This window comes from Kogia breviceps, chromosome 20, assembly GCF_026419965.1.
Source record: "Kogia breviceps isolate mKogBre1 chromosome 20, mKogBre1 haplotype 1, whole genome shotgun sequence".
Taxonomy (NCBI): domain Eukaryota; kingdom Metazoa; phylum Chordata; class Mammalia; order Artiodactyla; family Physeteridae; genus Kogia; species Kogia breviceps.
Genome location: NC_081329.1, coordinates 11586358 through 11607320, shown reverse-complemented (window position 1 = coordinate 11607320; position 20963 = coordinate 11586358). Strand labels below are relative to the sequence as shown.

The 20963-nt window shown below is 45.3% G+C and overlaps 1 protein-coding gene across 2 annotated transcripts in view; it reads left to right on the top strand.

Moving 5' to 3' along the window:
* The window catches only part of ENPP6 (ectonucleotide pyrophosphatase/phosphodiesterase 6), an 89978-nt gene that overhangs the window by 22831 nt on the left and 46184 nt on the right, over positions 1-20963 (top strand). For both annotated transcript variants that reach the window (XM_059049579.2, XM_067022544.1), the window contains exon 2: positions 20118-20297. In XM_059049579.2, coding sequence (XP_058905562.1) covers positions 20118-20297 — 180 coding nt within the window. The remainder of the gene's footprint in view (positions 1-20117; positions 20298-20963) is intronic.

Sequence of the window (20963 nt, the reverse complement as noted above, 5' to 3'; positions counted from 1 at the left end):
TCACTTGAGAAATACAGGTTTTTCTGTCTTATTTTGTTTTTTGTGCTTGCTGAACCAGTTGAAAGTCAATTGCTAACATCATGACACTTCATCTCCCCCGCTCCGCAAATAATGCAGCATGTCTAGAATATTCTCACACATGACCACAGTTATTTTCAGATTTTCTCAATTGCCAACAAAATATCTTTTATAACCTTTTCTGAAATAAAAATCTAATCAAGTTTCAAGAGGTCCACTCAGTTGCCATGTTTCTTTGCTCTCCATTACGAGTGGCATCCTTGCCTTTTTGTTTCATTTGGACTTCTACCATGTTGACATACTTGAAAAGCCCAGACAGTTTTCTGGTAAACTGGCTGCATTTTAGATTTGTCTGACTTTTCTTCGTGGTTAGATTCATTAAACTTTTTTTGGCAAGAATACTACATTTAAAAAAATCCAAATTAGGACAAGGGGTCATGCAGGTTGGGACAGGGTGACAAGTGTAAAAAGGTCTAAGGTGTCAGTACAGTTCCAGAAGGGGGTCCCCTCTGCTGCCCTGCATGGTTGCTGACATCAGGTGGCTCTTGGTAGCCTTGGTTGGGTTGTTCCCACAGGCTTTTACCTAGAGGTTCACAGGGAGAATTTGTCGCTTAGTTTTGTCATAGATGTTGTCCATGGGATGTTTGTGTTGCTCTGTTTGTCTCTATGGGGGGATTTGGTGACATTCAAAATCTGTGCAAATCAGGACACTTTTGAAAATGCAAAAGGAGCTAAGAATCAGGAACAACAGGTGTAAAGCAGAACTGTCCTGGGAAAATACTACCCATGACTCAGTAATTCTACTCCCACGTATGTACTGTGAAGAAGCGGAAGTTCAGCAGTCTCACTACAGTTTGTTTTGGTATGAATTTTGGTATTACAGTTTAACCTGCTTTTCGATGCGTTGGAGTGCTTATCTAAGGATTTGTGTATTTCATCAGTTTGGGAAACTATCAGTTGTTTTATAATGTTGCCCTTCCTCCACTCTCCCTCTTCTTCTTTCCGAGTCTCTTATTAGATGTAACATAGAACCTCTCATTCTAATTCTCCTTATCTCTTAGCCTTTGTCTTAGTTTCCCAGGGCTGCTATAACAAATTGCCACAAACTAGGTGGCTTAAAACAACAGAAATTTTTTCTCTCGCAGTTCGAGAGGCCAAAAGTCCCAAATCAAGATGTTGACAGGCTTGGTTCCGTCTAGAGCCTCTGAGGGAGAATGTTCTGTGCTTCTCTCCCAGCTTCTGGTGCTGCCAGAATTCCCCAGTGTTCTTGACTTGTGAATTCGTCACTCTGATCTCTGCCTCTGTCTCCACACGGCCTTCTCCATTTTGTGTGTCTGGGTCTCCTCTTCCTATAAGGACACTTGGATAATCTAGGATGATCTCATCTTAAGATCCTTAGTTTCACTTGTAAAGAAGCTTTCCCCAGATGCAGTCACATCCACAGGTTCTGTCTGAGTGGACGTATCTTTTGAGGAGCCACCATTCAGCCCACTACAGTCTTTCTTTCATATTTTAATCTCTTTCTCTTTCATCTCTTTCCTCTGGGTCATTCATTCATGTCTTCCGTTTCACTGTCTTTTCAGCTGTGTTTATTCTGCTGTTTAGCTTAGCACCAAACTTTAATTCAAATGATTATATTTTTAATGTCTGAAGTGCTGTTTGATCCCTTCTTAATCCTGCCTGTTTATTTCTGATAGTCTTTTGCCCGTCGATGATTTTGATTCTCTTTTGTTTCTTTAAACATGTCATAAGGCTTATTTCATATTCTAAATATGATAATTCCAAACTCTAAAGCCCGTGGTGCTAAATTTGTGGTTTCTTGTTTCTGCTCTCACAAGGATGGATTAGTTAAGGTAGATCCAACTCCTGCACACTTAAACTCCAAACTCGCAGCGCCTTGACACTCTGGGTCTTCTTTTCTTACTCCCCTAACATCAAGCTGGTAGATTGAGGTGGGGCTTTGCTCTGTGCTGTCATTCCTGAGAGGTCCCTGGACCCTGACTGTGGAAGGCTCTGCCACATTCAACATGTGGCCTCCAAGGTCACCCTGAGCACCAGAATTCTGCTCGTGGACAGGGGAGCCCGTAGAGGGTCCCAGAGGTGCTCTCTGGGGGCCAGGCCTGGAAATGGCATCTGCCACTTCTGCCTTCTTTCCGTTGACCAAAGCACGGGTCATGGCTCCACCTACACGCCAGGGTGGCTGGAAACTAGCATCGCTGGCCGGGCTGTTGCGTCCCAGCAATGATTTTTCACTATGGATGGAAGGCAAGGGAAACTGGCTGAGAACTACTTTTCTGAGCCACGCGATTCATTTCTCTGTGTGTTTGGCCTTTTTTTTAAAAAAAATTGTATTTGATTGAACTTAGTCTATGGGAAATCTGAGGGCTTAAATTGGAACTTTCCTTGAAGGAAGATATTCGTTTGCATTTCTAGGAAAGAAGAGACACTACTGACCTGGGACCAATTGTGAGCTTAGCGATACACAAGTGTGTGTGTGTGTGTGTGTATTTTATCCAGGATCTAGTTATATTGTGTATTGTAGTTTTATTGTAGAGGGAGAGTCCTGCAGAGCATGCACGTCAGTGTTGCTCCCTTGCCTGTCAATGGTGGAAAGTATCTATGCTCATAATATTCGAGTTTAATCTATTTCGTTGGCTGCGCAACAGCTGGAAATGTAAAATTAAAAGCTATTCAGTTATTTCTACATACTCAATATCTGCCTAATAGAATCAGATGTTCTTGTTATGTCCCATTAGTCTGACAATCTGGTTTAGTACTAACAGGAAGCAAAAATTCCCTCGGTGCAATAACATATACAAGCATGGCGTGGGCACAGTACATACAAACACCACACCACATATATGTAGCATCTTTCTTCCATAAAGTTCCCAGAGATTTTCATATTTATTGACTCTTGTATCCTTAGTTTTTCTTAATCTCGTCCAAAGAGGTGAGATTCTTTTAGTCCCACTTTAGAAGTGAGAAAACTGAGCCGCAGGAGGTTGTAGCTGAAGGCGGAGTCTCTCAAGGCCAAGGCCCAAGATTCCTTCCTCTGGCCCACATGCTCCCCACGCAGTGACAGCCTTCAGGGCCAGGGCAGCAAAGGTGGTATGCAGATACGTGTTGCCCATGCTTTGATGCTTTCATAATCCTGTGCTAATTCTCATGATGAAATTTCCCACTGAGTCACTTTGAAACAGGTTCAGTCAACTCTAACAGTTTCCCTTAGGCCCCTCACCCCCAGCCTGAGAACATTCATCACTCAGAGCTCATGCGCCCACCAGTGGCACCCAGAGCTCTGATCCTCAGCACAGGCCTGCCTTCCTGCAGTTCAGGGCGGAGGGAGGTGTGCTCCCTGTGGCCCGGCGGACAGGCAGCATGGCATGGCGCACGAGAGCCGCACCCCAGCTCAGATACCTGCACACACCTTCTCTCCCGGCCCCTCATCACCTTGAATAAGCCACTTGACTCCTCTGGGCTTCTGTCCGCTCCCCTATGTGAAAAGGGGATGATGGTAGTATCCTCTTCATAGGGTCGGTGTGAGGATTAAAAAAGAACTCTGGGCAGGCCCCTAGTATCCTACTTGACATAAACTCAGTATTTGCTAGCTGCTGGCTGTGACGGTGAAGATGATGCTTGGCGAGGCCTTGGTCTATGGCCAAGGGCGCTGGTCCCGGAGTCGGATTCCTGGCTCTACCCCTTACCAACTACATGACCTTGGGATACTCAGCCTTTTCTAGTCTCTGTTCAGTGGAGGTAACAATGGTACACGGCTCATAAGATGGTTTTGTACCGGCTTTTGTGGCCTGATACCTGTCCTCTCCTCCATCCCACCCACACACAACCTGTCACTTTTCTTTTTTTTTTTTTGCGGTATGCAGGCCTCTCACTGTTGTGGCCTCTCCCGTTGCGGAGCACAGGCCCCGGACGCGCAGGCTCAGCGGCCATGGCTCACAGGCCCAGCCGCTCTGCGGCATGTGGGATCCTCCCGGACCGGGGCACGAACCCGCGTCCCCTGCATCGGCAGGCGGACTCTCAGCCACTGCGCCACCAGGGAAGCCCTCCTTCATTTTAAAGAGGAGGAAATTGGGAGGCCCCCGAGTCGACCATCCAGGTGATTAATAGAACTGGGGTTCCACGTGGACTCTGTGGACCCCAAGGCCTGGGTACTTGTGCAGTATGCTGAGTGTCTGAAGTCACCACCTCTCCCCTTCCATGTCCCCTGGGAATTTCCCAGTGTATCTCAGATCAGGAGCAGTAAACTCAAGTGCATGTACCATATTTAAAAATCATATTTAAAAATACTGTTGGGGTACAAATTAAATACAGATTAGTTCCAATCCTGGCAGGGGAAATTTAGGTAACTTACTTCACCTATCTGAACCTCGGTTCTCCCACCTGTAAAATATCTGCCACATAGGCTAATGTGAAGATATGATGAGATTGTTCTGGAAATCTCTCAGCACAGTGCTTGGCACAGAGTAAAAGCTTCTGTTCTCATATGGTTCTCACTGGTTATTACTAAGCATGTTGCAGGCATATAGTATCTTGTAAATTTCAGTAGCTTAGCCTAGGATTAAAGCATTAAGATGTATTCTTTTGTAATTGATGGTTGATTGATTGATACCCTATCTTATTTCAATAAAAGTACTTAGGGGCTGGAACTGAGCTTCCTCTCTCCCTATCCAGTAGAGCTGGTTCTTTACGTCTTGCCCCTTCCTGCTTCCTTTATTCTAATTTCTAACTCAGTTAAAATTCCACTAGACTCTGAGCCTCTGTCATCTCCTTTCTTCAGAGTTACAAGAATGATAAGTGTCCCTCAGACTTGACCAACTGAATGTTCCCTGGGTGGAGCACCAAAACAGGTCTCCCTTCTTCAGACCCCCTGTGCTTCATACTTTCCTTCGGCATTTTCCACATCAGTGCTGGGTGACGTTTTTCATACTTATCTTATGGCCCATATTGAATGGTAGGGCCCTTAAGGACTGAGATCAGGTCCTACTAATCTTGTGCTTGTCACAGTACCTTACATTGTGCCTTGAAAATAATAAATACTCCAGAAATGGGTATTTATACTAGAATGTCTCTAAGACATTCTCCGGTGCCCTCTCTTTTTGAAACTAGATGGATCTTTGTGACAGCTGTAATCAATAGAGTACAACAGAAGTGATTCTATGTGACCTTTCGGTCTGGGTCATAAAAATGCCAAGTATTTTCTCCTTGATGTCTTGGGTTGCTCACCCTTGGAAGATAGTTACCATGGTTTGAGAAAGACAGCAGCCACGTGCAGGGGTCATGTGTAGTATAGCAACTGACAGCCCTGGCTCAGGGGCCAGCCAGCATCCAGCATCAACTGCCTTCAAATAATTCCAGCCCCCAGATGTTCATCACCCCCAGCCTTTGAGCTGCCCCTGCTGATGCCACATAGAGCAGAGAAGAGCTTTCCCTTCCAACCTCCGTTCAAACTACAGATTTGTGAGAGGGATAAATGATTGTTGTTGTTTTAAGCCACTGAAGGTTTGAGGTTGTTTGTTACACAGCAGTAGATAACTGATACACCCACCCACTTCCATGCAAGGGCCATTCAGGCAAAGAGAGATTCAAGAAAGAACATGTTTTCAGAAAATAGTTTCACCTGGGAACCCTTATGAAAGGGATGGATGTAGGTGAGGATCATCGGTGGTTGCTAAAACCATTAGGTGAAGGTTGATGGGAAACTTTATAGTAAATGGATTAGCCTGACACCATCCAAACCCACAGATCAAGCTTAACAAAAAACGAGACAACCAGATGTTCTGAGCACATGACGTGGTGCAGGAGCAAGTACACAGCACCATCTGTAATGGATTCTTGCGTTAAAAAATTGAACCTGAATCTAATCAGACCGCTGGATCAAACTAGTAGTTGGTTAAAAGTACAAGAGTTGAAGGAACATGTCAATAACACCACGATGCTCTAATTGGCCAAATCCAGAATATGAGACGTTTTCAGGACAAAAGACTCAGTTTCGTCAATAAGTAAATGGTGAATAAATAATAAATAAAGGAAAGAGAGGTGAATCCTTACAGATTAAAGGAGACCAAGAGTCATAACCAAATACACTATGTGCGTTTTGTTAGAACCCTGATTCAAAGAAACCAGCTGTATGGAGGCATTTTTGAGATAATCAGGGAAAATTGACCATGGACTGGGTACTAGATGATGGTGAAGAATTATCGTTCATTTTGTTGGGTATGAAACAAAAGTGTTGTTTTTTTAAAAAAGTTCTTCAGTATGAGAGATAGGCACAGAAGTATTTAAGATTTAAGATATGATGTCTGGCATTTGCTTTAAAAATATTCCAGTAGGGGAAGGAAAACATACAAAACCAGGGCAGAATGTTCTCTGCTGTTGTTTATCATACTGTTTTTGGACGTTTGAACATTTCCATATAGAGAACTTTTAAGTTGTATCTAAGGTCCTCAGCAGGGGCGAACCGAGACTTAGGCCATGAGCGCTTTTAAAGCAAACTGATGTGTGAGATTTGCCACGGGTGAGTAAGCTTTGGAGGAAGGAGCCCGGCGAGACTGCTGAGGTCTGGTACTCAGAAGCCATGCACCACCCAGGTCCAGGGCCTCCACCTAAAGCGGTTCTGAGTCAGCAGCCTCCGCAGCCATGTCCGGGCGAGGCATTGTGCGTTCAGAGGGAAGGGGGCAAAGTGCCCAGAAATGCCCACAGAGCCCGTGTGCCAGCCTCAGGGATCTGAGTCCCGGAAAAGGTGAGGGACGCACGTGGTGGAAGTCCAAGCCTGTGACTCCGGGCAGAGAGAAGGTTCTGGAGTCCCTGCACCCAGCGGCACAGGGGGAGCTGGGAGCAGGGCTAAGGGCACGACCCTGCCGGGACCGTACCGCCACCTCAGCCTCCGCTGCTCCTCTCCTGCAGCCCGCATGGTCCACATTCGCTCCTACCGCAGCCTGGATTTCTCCCCCCAGGGAGCGCGTATGCACGCTGGGGGCACTTCCTCCCAGCTGGGTCTCCCAGCAGGAGTGCGGGGGGCACAGCTGTGACCCGCCCAGCCCGGATCCTAGAGCACCTGTCACTGTGGCCCGGGGTGGGCACTCTTAACTGGCACGGCTTGGGGTGCACGCCCACTAACCCGTAGCTGGAGAGGTCGGGCCTTGAAAGCTCCTGAAAGGACCACGTGTAGGGGGTGGAGGGAAGGAATTTCCCAAGGGGCAGTGGTAGCTGCTCCGAAAAGAACAAAGGGTGCCAGAGAGGATAAGTGTCCACTGCAGTGACCATTACAGATTGGGGTAGGAAAAGATCACTGACCTTAACCGAGAGAGGAAGGAAGAGAAGCAGGGGCTAAAGGGCTGGCGTCAAGGATAATAAAATACCGAACAGAAGCAACAATCCTAAAAAGAAAAGAGAAGTGAAACGAGGATTAGGATGGGGTGGAGTCCGGGGGTGAGGACGTGGAAGCACGACAGAGACCTAGAAGGAATCAGGTCCAGACCAGGGGGTCCCGCCTCCATGCGCGGGGTGCACGGTTCACCTTTGCTGCACTGACTTAAGGGGGCTGCCCTGGGGGTGTGGCCACCTGGCCCCTCTGGCCTCGCTCTCTGCCTCGGCCTGAATTCTTGGCATACTTGGTATCTTCACAAACAGCTCCAGAAATTCTGGGGATGCCTTTACATCGTGAGATGCGAGGACAAAATGCGAGGCTCCTAAAGGCGCGTGGCGCCCAGCCAGACCGTGGGTGAGGCTGCGGGGAGTGGAGATGATCGTGACGGCCGGTAGAGGGCAGTGTCAGGCCAGGCATTTCCCAGGCGCAAGGGAGGCACTTTCTCAGCCATCCAGAGCCGTGTGGTTAGTTTCTGAATTGGGGATTCACTCCTTGCAAACCTTCCTGAGCAATGGTAATGAGTGGTAGTGCTTTTAAAAAATTTTTTCCTTCAAGTGGATTTGAGAGTCTGCTTCAGGAGTTGGTATGTGAATACGAGACAGGGTTGCCCTCTAAAGGGGGATTTAGGTGGTGTGCATTTACCAAACGCCTATCACGTGCCAGACACTGTGCTAAAGTTTTGCCTACCCCAAATTATTTACCTTTGGACAAAGGTATGATTATCTCCGTTTTTCCGAGGAGAAAGCTGAGGCTCACTGCAGTTCAGTGATTTGTGTGAGATCCCGGGCAGGGACAGACTTTGGTCTGTTGGGCCCCCACATGCTTTCCACTAGGCCACATGCTTCTCATAGGTCCTCAGTTCCTGCCAGTTTTCATCCTTCCTGATGCTTCTATTTTTAACTCAGAAAGCTCCTCTATTCCAAAGGTGTCTACTGTTTGGACTGGGAAACTATCAACACATCAAAAAGATACTTCTCACGCCTAGCCAAGTGATGAATTGCTCGTTTGAGTTACTCTTTCATCCCTAAGGCAAATTATCTTTCAACATATTTTATATATGTTAAGAGCACCCAAGGAGGATTATATACACAGATCATTAGGCCAGGTGCAGTGTCAACTCCAAACGCTGTCTGTTCATATGCTGATCGCTGCTGCTGTTGATCAGGGCAGATGAGCTGTGGCTACAACCATGGCCTAAACTGTTTTTTCCTCTCGTGACTTGGGAGACTGGCCTCACTCTTCTGTGGTCACACCTGACCCAAGGCAGTGAACTGGGTGGGCCAGCATCATACTTCACACATAGGTTTTTGTTTGTTTATTGTAGATTGGTTGGTTCACGCTAGATTGAGCCAATAAAGTTGTAGATTACCTCACACAGCTGAATAGCTGAATTTGATCATTCTTTATCAATTCCTGACATTAACGGTCGATCCAATAATGTTTTGGTACCTGTCTTTGGAGCTCACCCATCAGCCATTCCAGGTTCCACACCAATGGAAAAGATGGACTGGGGAACGTGGCTTGGATCCAAGACCTAAATGTGCCCCCCCCTTGTTTTTTACAGCACTGAACCCCCCCCCATCCTTATCCCACCCCTGCCCCAGTCACAGGCGGGGCAGCTGGAGAACTAAAGAAACCCCCTGTCCTGGTGCAAGGAGGACTCCTGTCCTGGGTGAATTTATGGGGAGGGTACGAAAAAGGGACCTTCCACCACCTGAAGGCAGACGGGATGGGAGGGGCTGGAGCCTGTTTTATGCCAAAGTAACCACTCCCAGTAGCGTGAGGAATGTGGCCGACCTGATGTCACTGGGGAAGGGGAGGGTGGCTGAATGGGTGGGGAGGAGATGGATGCTTTATGACTAGGGAGAGAGTGGAGAAGCTTGTGGATAGAGGTATTGGCTGGGTCTGTCTCGTGTATGGAAGAATGAGGGCTAGACAAAGGACTTTCCCCTCCAAACACCTACCATCTTTAGAAGTCCCTAGAAATACTTAGTAAAATGGGAGTGTGTTTCAAAAAGGATTCCATCTTAAATGCAGTAATTCAAGCTCTTTTCCAACTCTGCACAGAGGTAAGGTTAGATGAAATTGTCTGGAAATTTCTTTGAACTTTGATAAAAATTAGCTTTCCCCAAATAAAGAGTGTTTAAAACAGAAAGTCCCAAACTTATATTTTTGTCCTTATTCAGGAAAATAATTTTTGTTTCCCTGTATTCTAGTTGTTAAATAATTGCTTGTCATGTACCATCAATAAAGTACACTCACTGTACCCAGAAAAAAAAATTGCACCAAGCTAGTACACTCCAGAAAAATAAAACAATACATTCTTTTGAGTCCAGTGACCTCAAAACTATGAGCATGACTATCTCAAATCAGAAAATATCTCCCCTTTTAACATTTTGGGGGTATTTTTGTTGCAGTCCATACACTTCACACTATAATCGAAGCCTGTTATCTTGGTCTTGCAATATTTGTGACTCAGACTTGATCAGGACTGTGTCTGGCACATACATCAGTAGTTGCGTTTAAAAATGTGCAAATTGTGATCTTTCAGCTTGATCTTGCATATTCCATTTGAAACCACTTCTTTAACATACCAAATTCTGTCTTTGAACAAGTTAAGAGAATAAGATATATGTCCCAGCAGAGGTGATCCCTAAAGCAGAGTTCGATTTGTAAGTTCGGTAGTTAACTTTGAGCAATGCACTGTTAATTCAAGTCTCCTGGGTATCAAGTAGTTATTTGAAAATTCACTAGTCTAAACAGGGTCTAAACTCATCTTCAGAGCCTCCAAATGCTCAGGGAAAAGCTCAGAGAGGAGTCTAGTGCTGAGAAAGTCTGGCTTCTATAACGGGCCCAGGCTGCCCGGCTCTGGATCCGGTGTTAGTTACCTCTTGGCGTCCTGTCAATTTGAGGTGATGTATATACATACGTTCACTCTCTAAAATGCACCCATTAGCTGGAGATGTCCAGATTTCAGACCTTTGGGAGCCTCTCGTTCCACAGCTGGACCCCTTCCAGAGGGAGAGGGAGGGTAAGATTCCGGTCCGCTTTGTTCGCATCCCTCGTCTGGCAGCCTTCCCTCCTTCAGAGGTATTTATGGTAAAGTCTGTGCATGATAATCCATTGCAAGAGGCAGGAGCATCTGGCTTTCTGGAGATCTGAGCACCTCCCTGTGGTTACCTTGGTGAGAGTCTTAGAGGCAGTCCTGGATTGTGGGGCAATTTCTATTAAAATGACCAAGCCCTGTGGGACTGGTGAGCCACCCAGTGGCCAGAAGGGAGCAGCTGCTGGGACAAGCGTGGCACTGAGTCAGCGAGACCTGGCTTGGAACCGGGGCTCGTTCTCTTATTACTCTGAGCCTGAGTTTTCCCACCTGCAACATGAGGACGGGATTACCTACGTCTCAGAGTTGTGCTGAAGACTAAAGGAGACGGCAGCGTAAAGCACCTGGTTTCAGATACATGGAAGGTGGCCAAGAGCTGGCAACTAGTCCTGTTACTAAGCCGATGAGCAGACGCCCGTCAAGTTGGCTCAGGCCTTTGGCCTTCAGGCTGTGACCCCTCCTGAGTCTAGCCTGGCCTCTAGCCCGTCCATGCGGTGCCCCAGGTAAAGTGCTTCGCGAGTGGGCTGGTCCCCGGGACCTGACACCTGGACTGAACGGTCCCCTGAAGGCAGTGTGTCCTTGAGGGCAGAAGTTCTACAGATGGCATGAAAGCAAGCGCAGCGTGGCAGCAGGCCCTCTCCGTGGGCTCATGAAGGCTGAGGATTGTCTCAAGCGCCGGTCACACGTTGGTGAGCTGGTGTTAGTGGGTCGTAGTGGTTGAGAGCGAGGGCTCTGTGTCCAGCCTCCCTCAGTTGAATCCTGGCTCCACTCTACCTACTGGTGTGAGAATCCAGGCAAGCTACCTCTCTGGGCCTCAGCTACTTTACCTGTAAAGCAGGGCTGCCATTCGTCCTTATCCCTTGGGGTAGTCGTGAAGATTAAATGTGTCAGTTTCCTGAGGCTGCTGTGAATTCCACAAATTGGGTGCCTTAGAACAACACAGACGTATTGTCCCACTGTTCCGGAGGCCAGAAGTCAGAAATCAAGGTGTTGGCAGGGTCGTGGTCCCTCGGAAGGCTCTAGGGGAGGGTCCTTCCTTGCCCCTTGCTGCTTCTGGTGGCTCCTGGTGTTCCTTGGCTTGTAGATGGCTGTCTTCTCCCTGTGGCTTCACACCATCTTCCCTCTGTGCATGTCTGTCTCTGTGTCCAAATTTCCCCTTTCATAAGGACATCAGGGTCCACCCTATGACCTCATTTTATTCAATAACTTGATTATCTCTGTAAAGAGCCAATTTCCAAATAAGGTCACATTTTGAGCTACTAGGGGTTAAGGACTCCCAACATATCTTTTTTGGGAGGGTACAATTCAACCTGTAACAGATGAACTTAGAACAATTCTTGGAACGTAGTAAGCATTACACACGTGTTAACTATTTTGAGCTTTTAATACTCACCACAATCCAGCCAGGGAAGAAATGTTATTCCCATTTTAGAGATGGAAAAATAAGGCTCTGAGAGGTTAAAGATTAGCCTCAATTCGCACAACTAGAAAGGGCGAAGACCCCTCAACCCCATCTCTGACCACATGTCTGTCCTCTCTCCATCGTACCCCTCACCTCCCAGAGATGGACAGGTGGCCACAGCCTGTTCTGTGTGGCCATCACGCATGGTTGTAACCCAGACTTCCAGCGGGTGGCCCCGGAGGCCTGCCTGCAGCTGTGGACTCAGAGCTCACCTGGGTGCTGCCTCTGGGTGAAAATGTATGTGTTCTAAGGAAAGAATCATTTCCAAGGTCTGTATTAATACTTTGTAACCTGTATTTATATTTCTATGTTTTGGCTAAATTGATGTGCCTAAACTATAACTTAATGTTTCACTTTTTTTTTTTTTTTTTTGCGGTACGCGGGCCTCTCCCGTCGCGGAGCACAGGCTCCGGACGCACAGGCTCAGCGGCCATGGCCCACGGGCCCAGCCGCTCCGCGGCACGTGGGATCTTCCCGGACCGGGGCACGAACCCGCGTCCCCTGCATCGGCAGGCGGACTCTCAACCACTGCGCCACCAGGGAAGCCCCTGATTCCACTTCTTATCCTTTACTGTTACTGTGAAACAGGAGCAAATAAAGGATGCTTTCTCTAGAGTTGCCAGATAAAGTACAGGATATTCAGTTAGAATTTTAGATAAACAACAAATAATTGTTTCGCAGAGGTACGTTCCATGGACTATTTGGGACATACTTACAATAAAAAATTGTTTATCTGAAACTCAGATTTAACTGGGAAGCTTCCAACGTTTTTTTTTTTGTTGTTGTTTTTTTTTTTTTTTTTTGCTAAAATAAACCTGGCAACTCTGACTAGAATGGCCTTCTAAAGTCGGCAATTCCTGTTCAAAGAAACACTTTCTTTTGGTTTTTTCCTTCCTTATTTTCTTCCTGCTCCCCCCTCCGCCCCCATAATTTTTTAGCATTCTATCAGCTAACGAGCTATGCAGATTTAGGAGTTCAGCAGGAGCTCTGGGGGGCTGAACTGCTTTTGAGAAAACTTGGGCGTCCGGAGAGAAGTGTCGGAGGTGGGTGCTGTGGAGCAGGGAACGGGGCAGGGATGAGTCAAGGCTAGGATATTTCCAGAGAGGGGCCGAGGAGGAGGCCCTGGAGCGGGTAGCTGGAAAGACTTTTAAGAACTTGGATGTCCAACACACAATTTGAAGTTCTTTGCACTGTTCTCAGTCTCCCCCTCCGCACCCCACTGAATCCCCAGTAAAGCTCAACCCCCTCGTGACTGTGTCATGCGAGTGGGTTTCTTTGTGTGATGCCGTAAAGCACTGAGCCTCACTTCTGGGGGGCCATATGTTATGGGAGCAGGAGGCTAGAAGTAGAGATGCCTGCAAGTTACTGAGCGTCACAGGGAAGTGCAAGACTCTGGTGGAAACAGGGTTGGGACAAATCATGTGGAGAGCTCAAAAGAAAGGAGGCTCCAGCTGAGCTCTAGATTACATTTGTTTGTGTGACTCTCTACCCTAATAATAATCATAACAGTTTTTACTGTGTGCTATGTATTCATATATGTATATACATGCGTCTGTGTACACAAACACCCTCCTCCCTTTGCACTGTTTGGATAAGCACAAAATCCAATTACTGCAGTTTCGCTAAATAATACCAGTTCTGCAACAACATGATTCAAATTTCAGTTACCATGGTATATTAACTAAAATAAATCTGGGAACCTTAATTGTAACTATTGCAGCATAAAATATAAACTTCATTCCTAGCTCATCAGTCCCCAGATCACTGTGTAAGTAACAAATGTGCATCATAATCAGTGACCAATCACATCACTTCTTTCAAGGTCTGTTGCTGATTGGTTGCTGCCCATCTGTTATTTAGTTCATGCACAGACAGCAAGGCATACAATTGTGTTCCCTCTTTGTCTTCCAGTGTTAAATGCATATAATTTAATTTTTAATGAACTACTACTGTTGGATAATGCTCCAGGTCACCCTGATTCTCTTGGACACCTGAAGATTTGAACGTTTTCTTTTCATGACAAAAACAATTTCAATAATCCAGCAAATAGACCATAGAGTTATTTCCATTTTTAAAGCCTATTATCTTAGATGGACTTTTGGACAGGCTATTGAGGCTACAGCGGGAGATCATGCAATTTCTTTAGCTGAATTTTGGAGGAAATATGACATAGAACGTGCAACTGAAGACATTCAAGCATCATGGCAGAAAGTGACAGCAAGTAATATGTGTGTGGTGTGGCAGAAATTTTTGCATTTACTGTGCAAATAACTTTGCAGGATTTGAATCAAAAGGAATTGGAGTCATAGAGGAAATAGTTGCCCATGGGAATGTTGACACTGGCACTATTGGAGACTCACTATGCAGCCAGAGGAGCTTCGTGCAGGTGAACTTATCGACGAAGAAAGGGGTTGTGATGAAAAGGAGGAAGATGGCCTAGAGGAAGTGACACCAGCAAAACGACTTCACATTAAAACAAGTCTCGGACATATTTCATGACATTGAAAACACAAAGGATAAAATGTTTGAAGATGATCCACGCTTAGAAAGGGTGTGAAAATTTGCCTCAGTATAGAAAAGATGCTCCCTCGTATTGTTTTATATCTTGGGAGGAAGTCAAGCACTGTTCACACCATTCTGGATAAGATTTTTTTTTTTTTTAATAAGTAAAACTCTTTAGCCCTCAATATTCCTAATATTTTAAATTACAGTGTACTAATAAATATTAATTTCACTATTTTCTTTATAACTTACAGTAAGAGTTTTAAAATATTTTGACAAATAATTTTAAAGGTCATGGAACAGTTGTAATTTCCCCATTGATTATTAAGATAGCTTTGCATGATTTCAGCTAGCATGGTCATTTCTGTGGCCGCATACTGCCAGGCAGAGAGAGGACTGCTTATATATATATCTCTTGGTAACTATTATTATGCTTGTTACTCAGATGAGGAAATTGAGGCTTCAGGGGGTCTAAGCTACCTGTCCAAGGTCATGCAGATAGTGAATAGTAGAGCTTGGATTTGAACCTATGCACTCTGACACCAAGACCTGCCCCCTTAACCACTATTGTTGCCCCTACTGGGCTCTGAGCACTTCAAAGACAAGGACCACATCTTTGGATCTTTGTATACCCGGCATGTAAACAATATTATTATTATTATTTTTTTTGCGGTACGCGGGCCTCTCACTGCCGTGGCCTCTCCCGTCGCGGAGCACAGGCTCCGGACGCGCAGGCTCAGCGGCCATGGCTCACGGGCCCAGCCGCTCCGCGGTATGTGGGATCTTCCCGGACCGGGGCACGAACCCGTGTCCCCTGCATCGGCAGGCGGACCCTCAACCACTGCGCCACCAGGGAAGCCCTGTAAACATTATTTGATAAATACATGTTGAGTGAATGAAAAAAAAGAATAAATGAAGTAAGAAACCATAAAAGGAATTAACGTTCAGTGTTTGAAAATAGTGAGAAAAGATTAAGACTGATTGAAGACTAAGTAGCAGCAACCTTACTGATTCCCAGTTCCAGGAGAAATGGGCAGATCCTCAAGCATCTCATTTGATGAGAATGCCAGCCATTTTTGAGATGTTTGGAAATATTTAATATGGTGCAGAGGATTATGGGTACTTTCTAAGAAACTTCTGGTGGTGGTCATTACATCAGAACACACCTGTCTAAGGCTTTGAGGAATAAAAAATGAAGGTGTCGTATCCTGCTGCTTTCTTACAGCAGTTCTAGGTATGGACGCTATTGCATCAGCTCCCACGGAGAGAGACAAACAGTGGCCCCACCCTGGCCGCCGGCCCGGCCCGAGAGCCACTAGCAGCTCCCAGTCAAATGCAGGAGCTCTTGAGCTGAGGTGGGGTCTACAGATGGGTTAAGAGTTCACAGCTCCATCAAGTATTGGGCTGACTGCCACTTTTTACATTAGTAAGTCTATAAACTCTTAGGTCTTAGGGATCAGGGGGGAAAATGGAGAAAAATGTTCATCTGTGTTTGGAAATGTCTGTACCAGGAGCTGCCTGCCTTTTCACAGTGAGTACTGAGCCTCCTGGCACAGATTTTAAAGACCCACAGAGCTGCATTTGGAGGAGGAAGAGGAGGGGAGAGCAGTAGACCTTCCTTATGCCACACTCGGAACCACCTGAGATCTGTGGTTTGTGACGGTGTCAGGAAAGTTCCTCCTGACGCCTTGAGCAAAGGGTCCAAATAGTCAAACTACAGCAAGGTGTGCTTAGAGAGCCCAAAGCAGAGAAAAATCAAGAAGCGTTGCAGATGCATAAAAATAGATACAGGTCAGGCAGAAATATGGAGACCAGAGCTTGTAGGCTGTAGAAACCAGTACGTCATGTTGTGTGTTGTGTTGTGTTCTTTCAGCCAAGCAATAAAAACCAAAGAGCAAGAGAAGGCCTGGGTAGGTAAGGAAACCAGCTTGAGGAAGAGCAGACTCGTACTGTCACAAACACAGACTACCAGCCTTAATATATTCATGGAAAGGAAAATCAGCTCAGCTGGGAACGAAGATTCGAGCAGATGATGAGATGGAGAGAGGACGTCTCCTGCTGGCTTCCATGAAAGGCAGTGCTTCCCAGAACAAAGGGGTGCCTCTGGGGGCTGGCACTGCATCTATGATTAAGCCTTTGAAGGATACACCCTCTCACTTCAACTCAAGGCCCAATCCACTAAAAGAATAAAACCCACTTTCTAAACAGGGGTCTGAGATGACCTTCGTGTTGAAACAGGCCCCTCTACACTTGGAAACCCTTTAATCATATAAGGAAAACCACTGGTCCTAGGATCTTCTTCGGCACCATTCACTCACAGGAAGTGGGCAGGACCCTCCATGCTGGTGCCTCACGTCCAGGCTTCGGAGAGGGGTTGGGTCTCCGGGGAGTGGGAATGGATCACTTACCTCCATGGGTCTGAGTTCCCCTTAGAATGGATGTGCCTCTCTGGGCCAGCCTAGACCAGCCAGGACGCCGGGTGGGAGCAGGAACCAAAGCCGTCTCTGGAGGCCTCGTCTCAAAGACGCTTCCCTAAAGAATGCCATAATTAAAGACTTTGAAGCTCACCTGAGTCTACGGGCACCCAACCAATTGGTATGAGAAGAAAATACGGAAGCTAACGCTACATCCTACCTAATGGTGAGGAGAGAAGACCCATTATGAAGAAGGCTGAGGGGCCCAGAGAACCACAGGAGACAAGACTTCATCATCTGAAATGTAAAAATATGGTAGAATTGTGTGTTAACTGCACACATAGATCCTACCTCTCCTCAATGAGGTCTTATGGGTGTTTAAAAGAAATAAGTGTAAGAGGTAGAGAATTTAGATTAGCAGAAATTCTCTGAGAGAATATTCTTTCTGTCTCTGTCTCTCTGACACGCACACAAACACAAACACACACACACACACACACCCCACCCCACAATCCAGTCCTACTACAGCTCTACAATCTAAAGGAGGCCATAATATTTTACCCATGAGGAAAAGAGCGAAGGAGGGTGAGAGAGCCTGCACCACCCTTTGGGTCTAGAGTGTTGAACATGAGTGTTGAAAAGAAGAGGGAAATTTTATCAGATGATATTGTGGGGTTCTGAAATATACAAGTAAAGGTTATAAGTACTTAAAAAAATATTTTCAGTTGCTTCATGCTTCTCTGAATGTAGCATGTTTTGAAAACTGAATCACGTGAGGCCCCTGCTTAGATTTGGGTTTCACGCATTCCTTCTAGAATAGTTGAAACAGTTCCAGTTAAAAGTAGAGACTCCTGCACACACACAACCCCACTTGGTACCTTCCCTTACAATTCCCGTATCTGATATCTGTAGCCCTTCCGAGGCTCTCCTGGCGATTCACTCAGAGGCTCCTTTTGGTCTACTAACTTCAGTAACGCTTTTCATACCCCCTTCTAATTTTCACCCTTCCTGTGAGTTTGTACACACCAGCGCCAGGTGAGATGCCCTCCCTGCCCTTGGGAGAGCGCTAGAGAGCATCTACAGAGAAAGACCCTAAAGGACACATTTCCCATGACTATTATGATTATCTTGCCTCGTGAAAATGGTGAGTCAGCATCATTAGGATGATAGAAATTTTAGAGGATGCAGTATTTTGGGTTAAGGAAATAGATAAGAGCTTTTACTCATGAGGCAGGTTCCCTTAATATTGTTAAACTCTGATACACCAAAAAGGATAACATATATCCTGAACAAGAACCAATAAGAAGGATGCCTCTACTTTTAATAGTAGGAATTATCCTCAGCACCCGAGTTGGTGAGAATCCTCATAATTCTCCAAGTAAGATGACAACCTGGACTTCCCTTGTGGTGCAGAGGTTAAGAATCCACCTGCCAATGCAGGGGACACGGGTTCGAGCCCCGGTCCGGGAAGATCCTGCATGTCGCGGAGCGGCTGGGCCTGTGAGCCATGGCTGCTGTGCCTGCGCGTCCGGAGCCTGTGCTCCGCAACGAGAGAGGCCACAACAGTGAGAGGCCTGTGTACCACAAAAAAAATGAAAAATAAAAAAAATAAATAAATGTTAGTTGAAGGAATAAATAAAGCTAAGAAGTTCCTTAATCACTGGATCATTTTCTCAAAGTTTTTATTTTTTAATTTTATCAGTTTACATGTGAAAGCTTCAGTCAGGGTCAAAAAACTAACTACAGCTTTGGGTAAAAATCATTTTGTTTGGCTCTCTGGGCTTTAAGTTGCAAACCTCATTTGTGGAATGCGTGGGTTTCTGTGATGAAATAAAAGGTTTTTCCTTTAAGATATTTTGGGTCTACAAATTTTCAAAATTTTATTTTACGGTTTCTCCTTTTTTTTGATTAAAAATAAAGTGTGGGTGTTGGGGGGCTTGCTGGCAAGAAGACAGAACAACAGCAAACAAACAAGCAAACAAAAAAAGCCACTTTGATTAAGCACAGTCAGTGAGCTCCGTGAAGCGTGTTTCAGCCCGAAGCCAAATGACGCTCACTAAAACTGCAGCAGTTTTTGGTGCACGTGCCAATGTTTGTGTTATTTTTACTTTAAAGATGTAACAGATGGCTCCAAAATAAATAATTTAAGCCTAATGTTTCAAAGGATTCCAAGCGCTGTGTCTTTCACTTCTGCAACCACAGAAGCAACCCTCCTCTCTATGTAGCGCTCCTTTGGGGGGTTGTTTTCTTGCTTTGTTTTTCAAAGTAGAATATTATTAAGTCACGAAAAACAATGACGTACTGATAGATGTTACTACATGGATGAACCTTAAAAACATTATGCTAAAAGCAAGAAGCCAGACATAAAAGGCCACATATTGTATTATTCCATTTATACAAAATATCCAGTATAGGCAAATTCATGGAGACAGAAAGTAGATGAATGGTTACCTGGGGTTGGGAGTAGGAGGGAATGGAGAGTGGCTGCTAATTTGCATGAGGTTTGTTTTGGGGGTGATGAAAATGTTCTAGAATTAGACAGTAGTGATGGTTGCACAACTTTGTGAATACAATAAAAGCACTGGATGTATACTTTTAAAGGATGAATTTTATGGCAAGTGAATTATATCTCAATACAGCTGTTATAAAATAAAATTTAGTATCCCTCCAAAAAAAAAAAAAGTAGAATCTATTTTTCACCATCCTGTTCCAAATGTCATAGGTTCTATTGTTGTTCAGTGCTGAAGTGATAACTTCTCTTATCCAGGAAAAAACGGAACAAACTCCATAGCATCTAGATTTGTGATCTGGTGGGAGGAGGGTGTGGAAAGGGTGCAGAGAGAGCTCTGGGTTGAGAATATAACCCACGTCCCACGGAAATCTACAATATCCACACTGATTCTTCTTCAGACATCAAGCCACGAACAATGGGTCAGATTTTACACATGATGCCCTCAGTTTAACTTAAAATAGCTTCAGACATGGAAAATTAACTTCCCTCAAAATGTCCCCATCTCAATCAGTATCGAACTTCTCACTGCATTGTTTGCCTTTATGGTACAATCTAAGAGAGAAGAAACATCTATGATTTAAAAAAAAAAAATCAAAAGCAAATATTTATGCTGTTCTGTCCTCCCTAAATGAGCCTGAATGGCTTTTAAATGCAGAAAATAAAAATGAAATGTAAAAATACCAGAGCAATAAACTGACAGCCTTGTGTTTTCATTAATGTAGGTCGCCACTGTGAGGTCCACCAGATGATCGGGAACTACATGTGGGACCCCGCCACCAACAAGTCATTTGACATAGGGGTCAACAGAGACAGCCTGATGCCTCTCTGGTGGAATGGATCAGAACCTCTGTGGATCACTCTGACCAAGGCCAAAAGGAAGGTCTACATGTACTACTGGCCAGGTGAGTGTGTTGACATCCAGGCCTGTCTAACCTTCCCAGTCTCAAAGCACCGTTGGCGTCTCTGAGAACAAAGCATGTAGACGTGTTTGAAGACCAAGCCAGGATTTAGAAAATGGCGTCTTTGTTCAAGAAATGTCTTATGGACATGTTTCTTTAAATTTTGGTTCAAACTCTCTAACATCAGACCAGACATGATGCCATTTCCTAATTCCCTTGGTTGAGCAATATTTCTGCAGTATATCATGCGTTTTCGTGGGTAAAATTTTGGATACACTGGAGAGATAAATTATAGGGTGCTTATTGGCTTTACAAAAGAACTCGGAGTACCACTTCTACAGATTTTGAACTCCCCTACAATACTGAAAAGAGGATTCAAAGCTCTTACAACTTTCTGGTTGTGCATTAAATGAGGTCCCTTTATATTAATATTCCTCCTATACATCCTAAATCAATGAGAAACTAAAGTACTTAACTTACTTCAGTGAGGGAGGTAAGCACTCACGCAGACGGCCCTGGCTGCTGGCTGTGAGGGGGCTTCAGGAGACTCTCATCTTGTCAGCCAAACTCTTTCATTAAGGATGACAGGATTCAGTGACAACAGAATACTCAACTCACCACTGACTTCGCATTGGTAGGATGTGTTCCTAGTGAGTGGATGATATACCT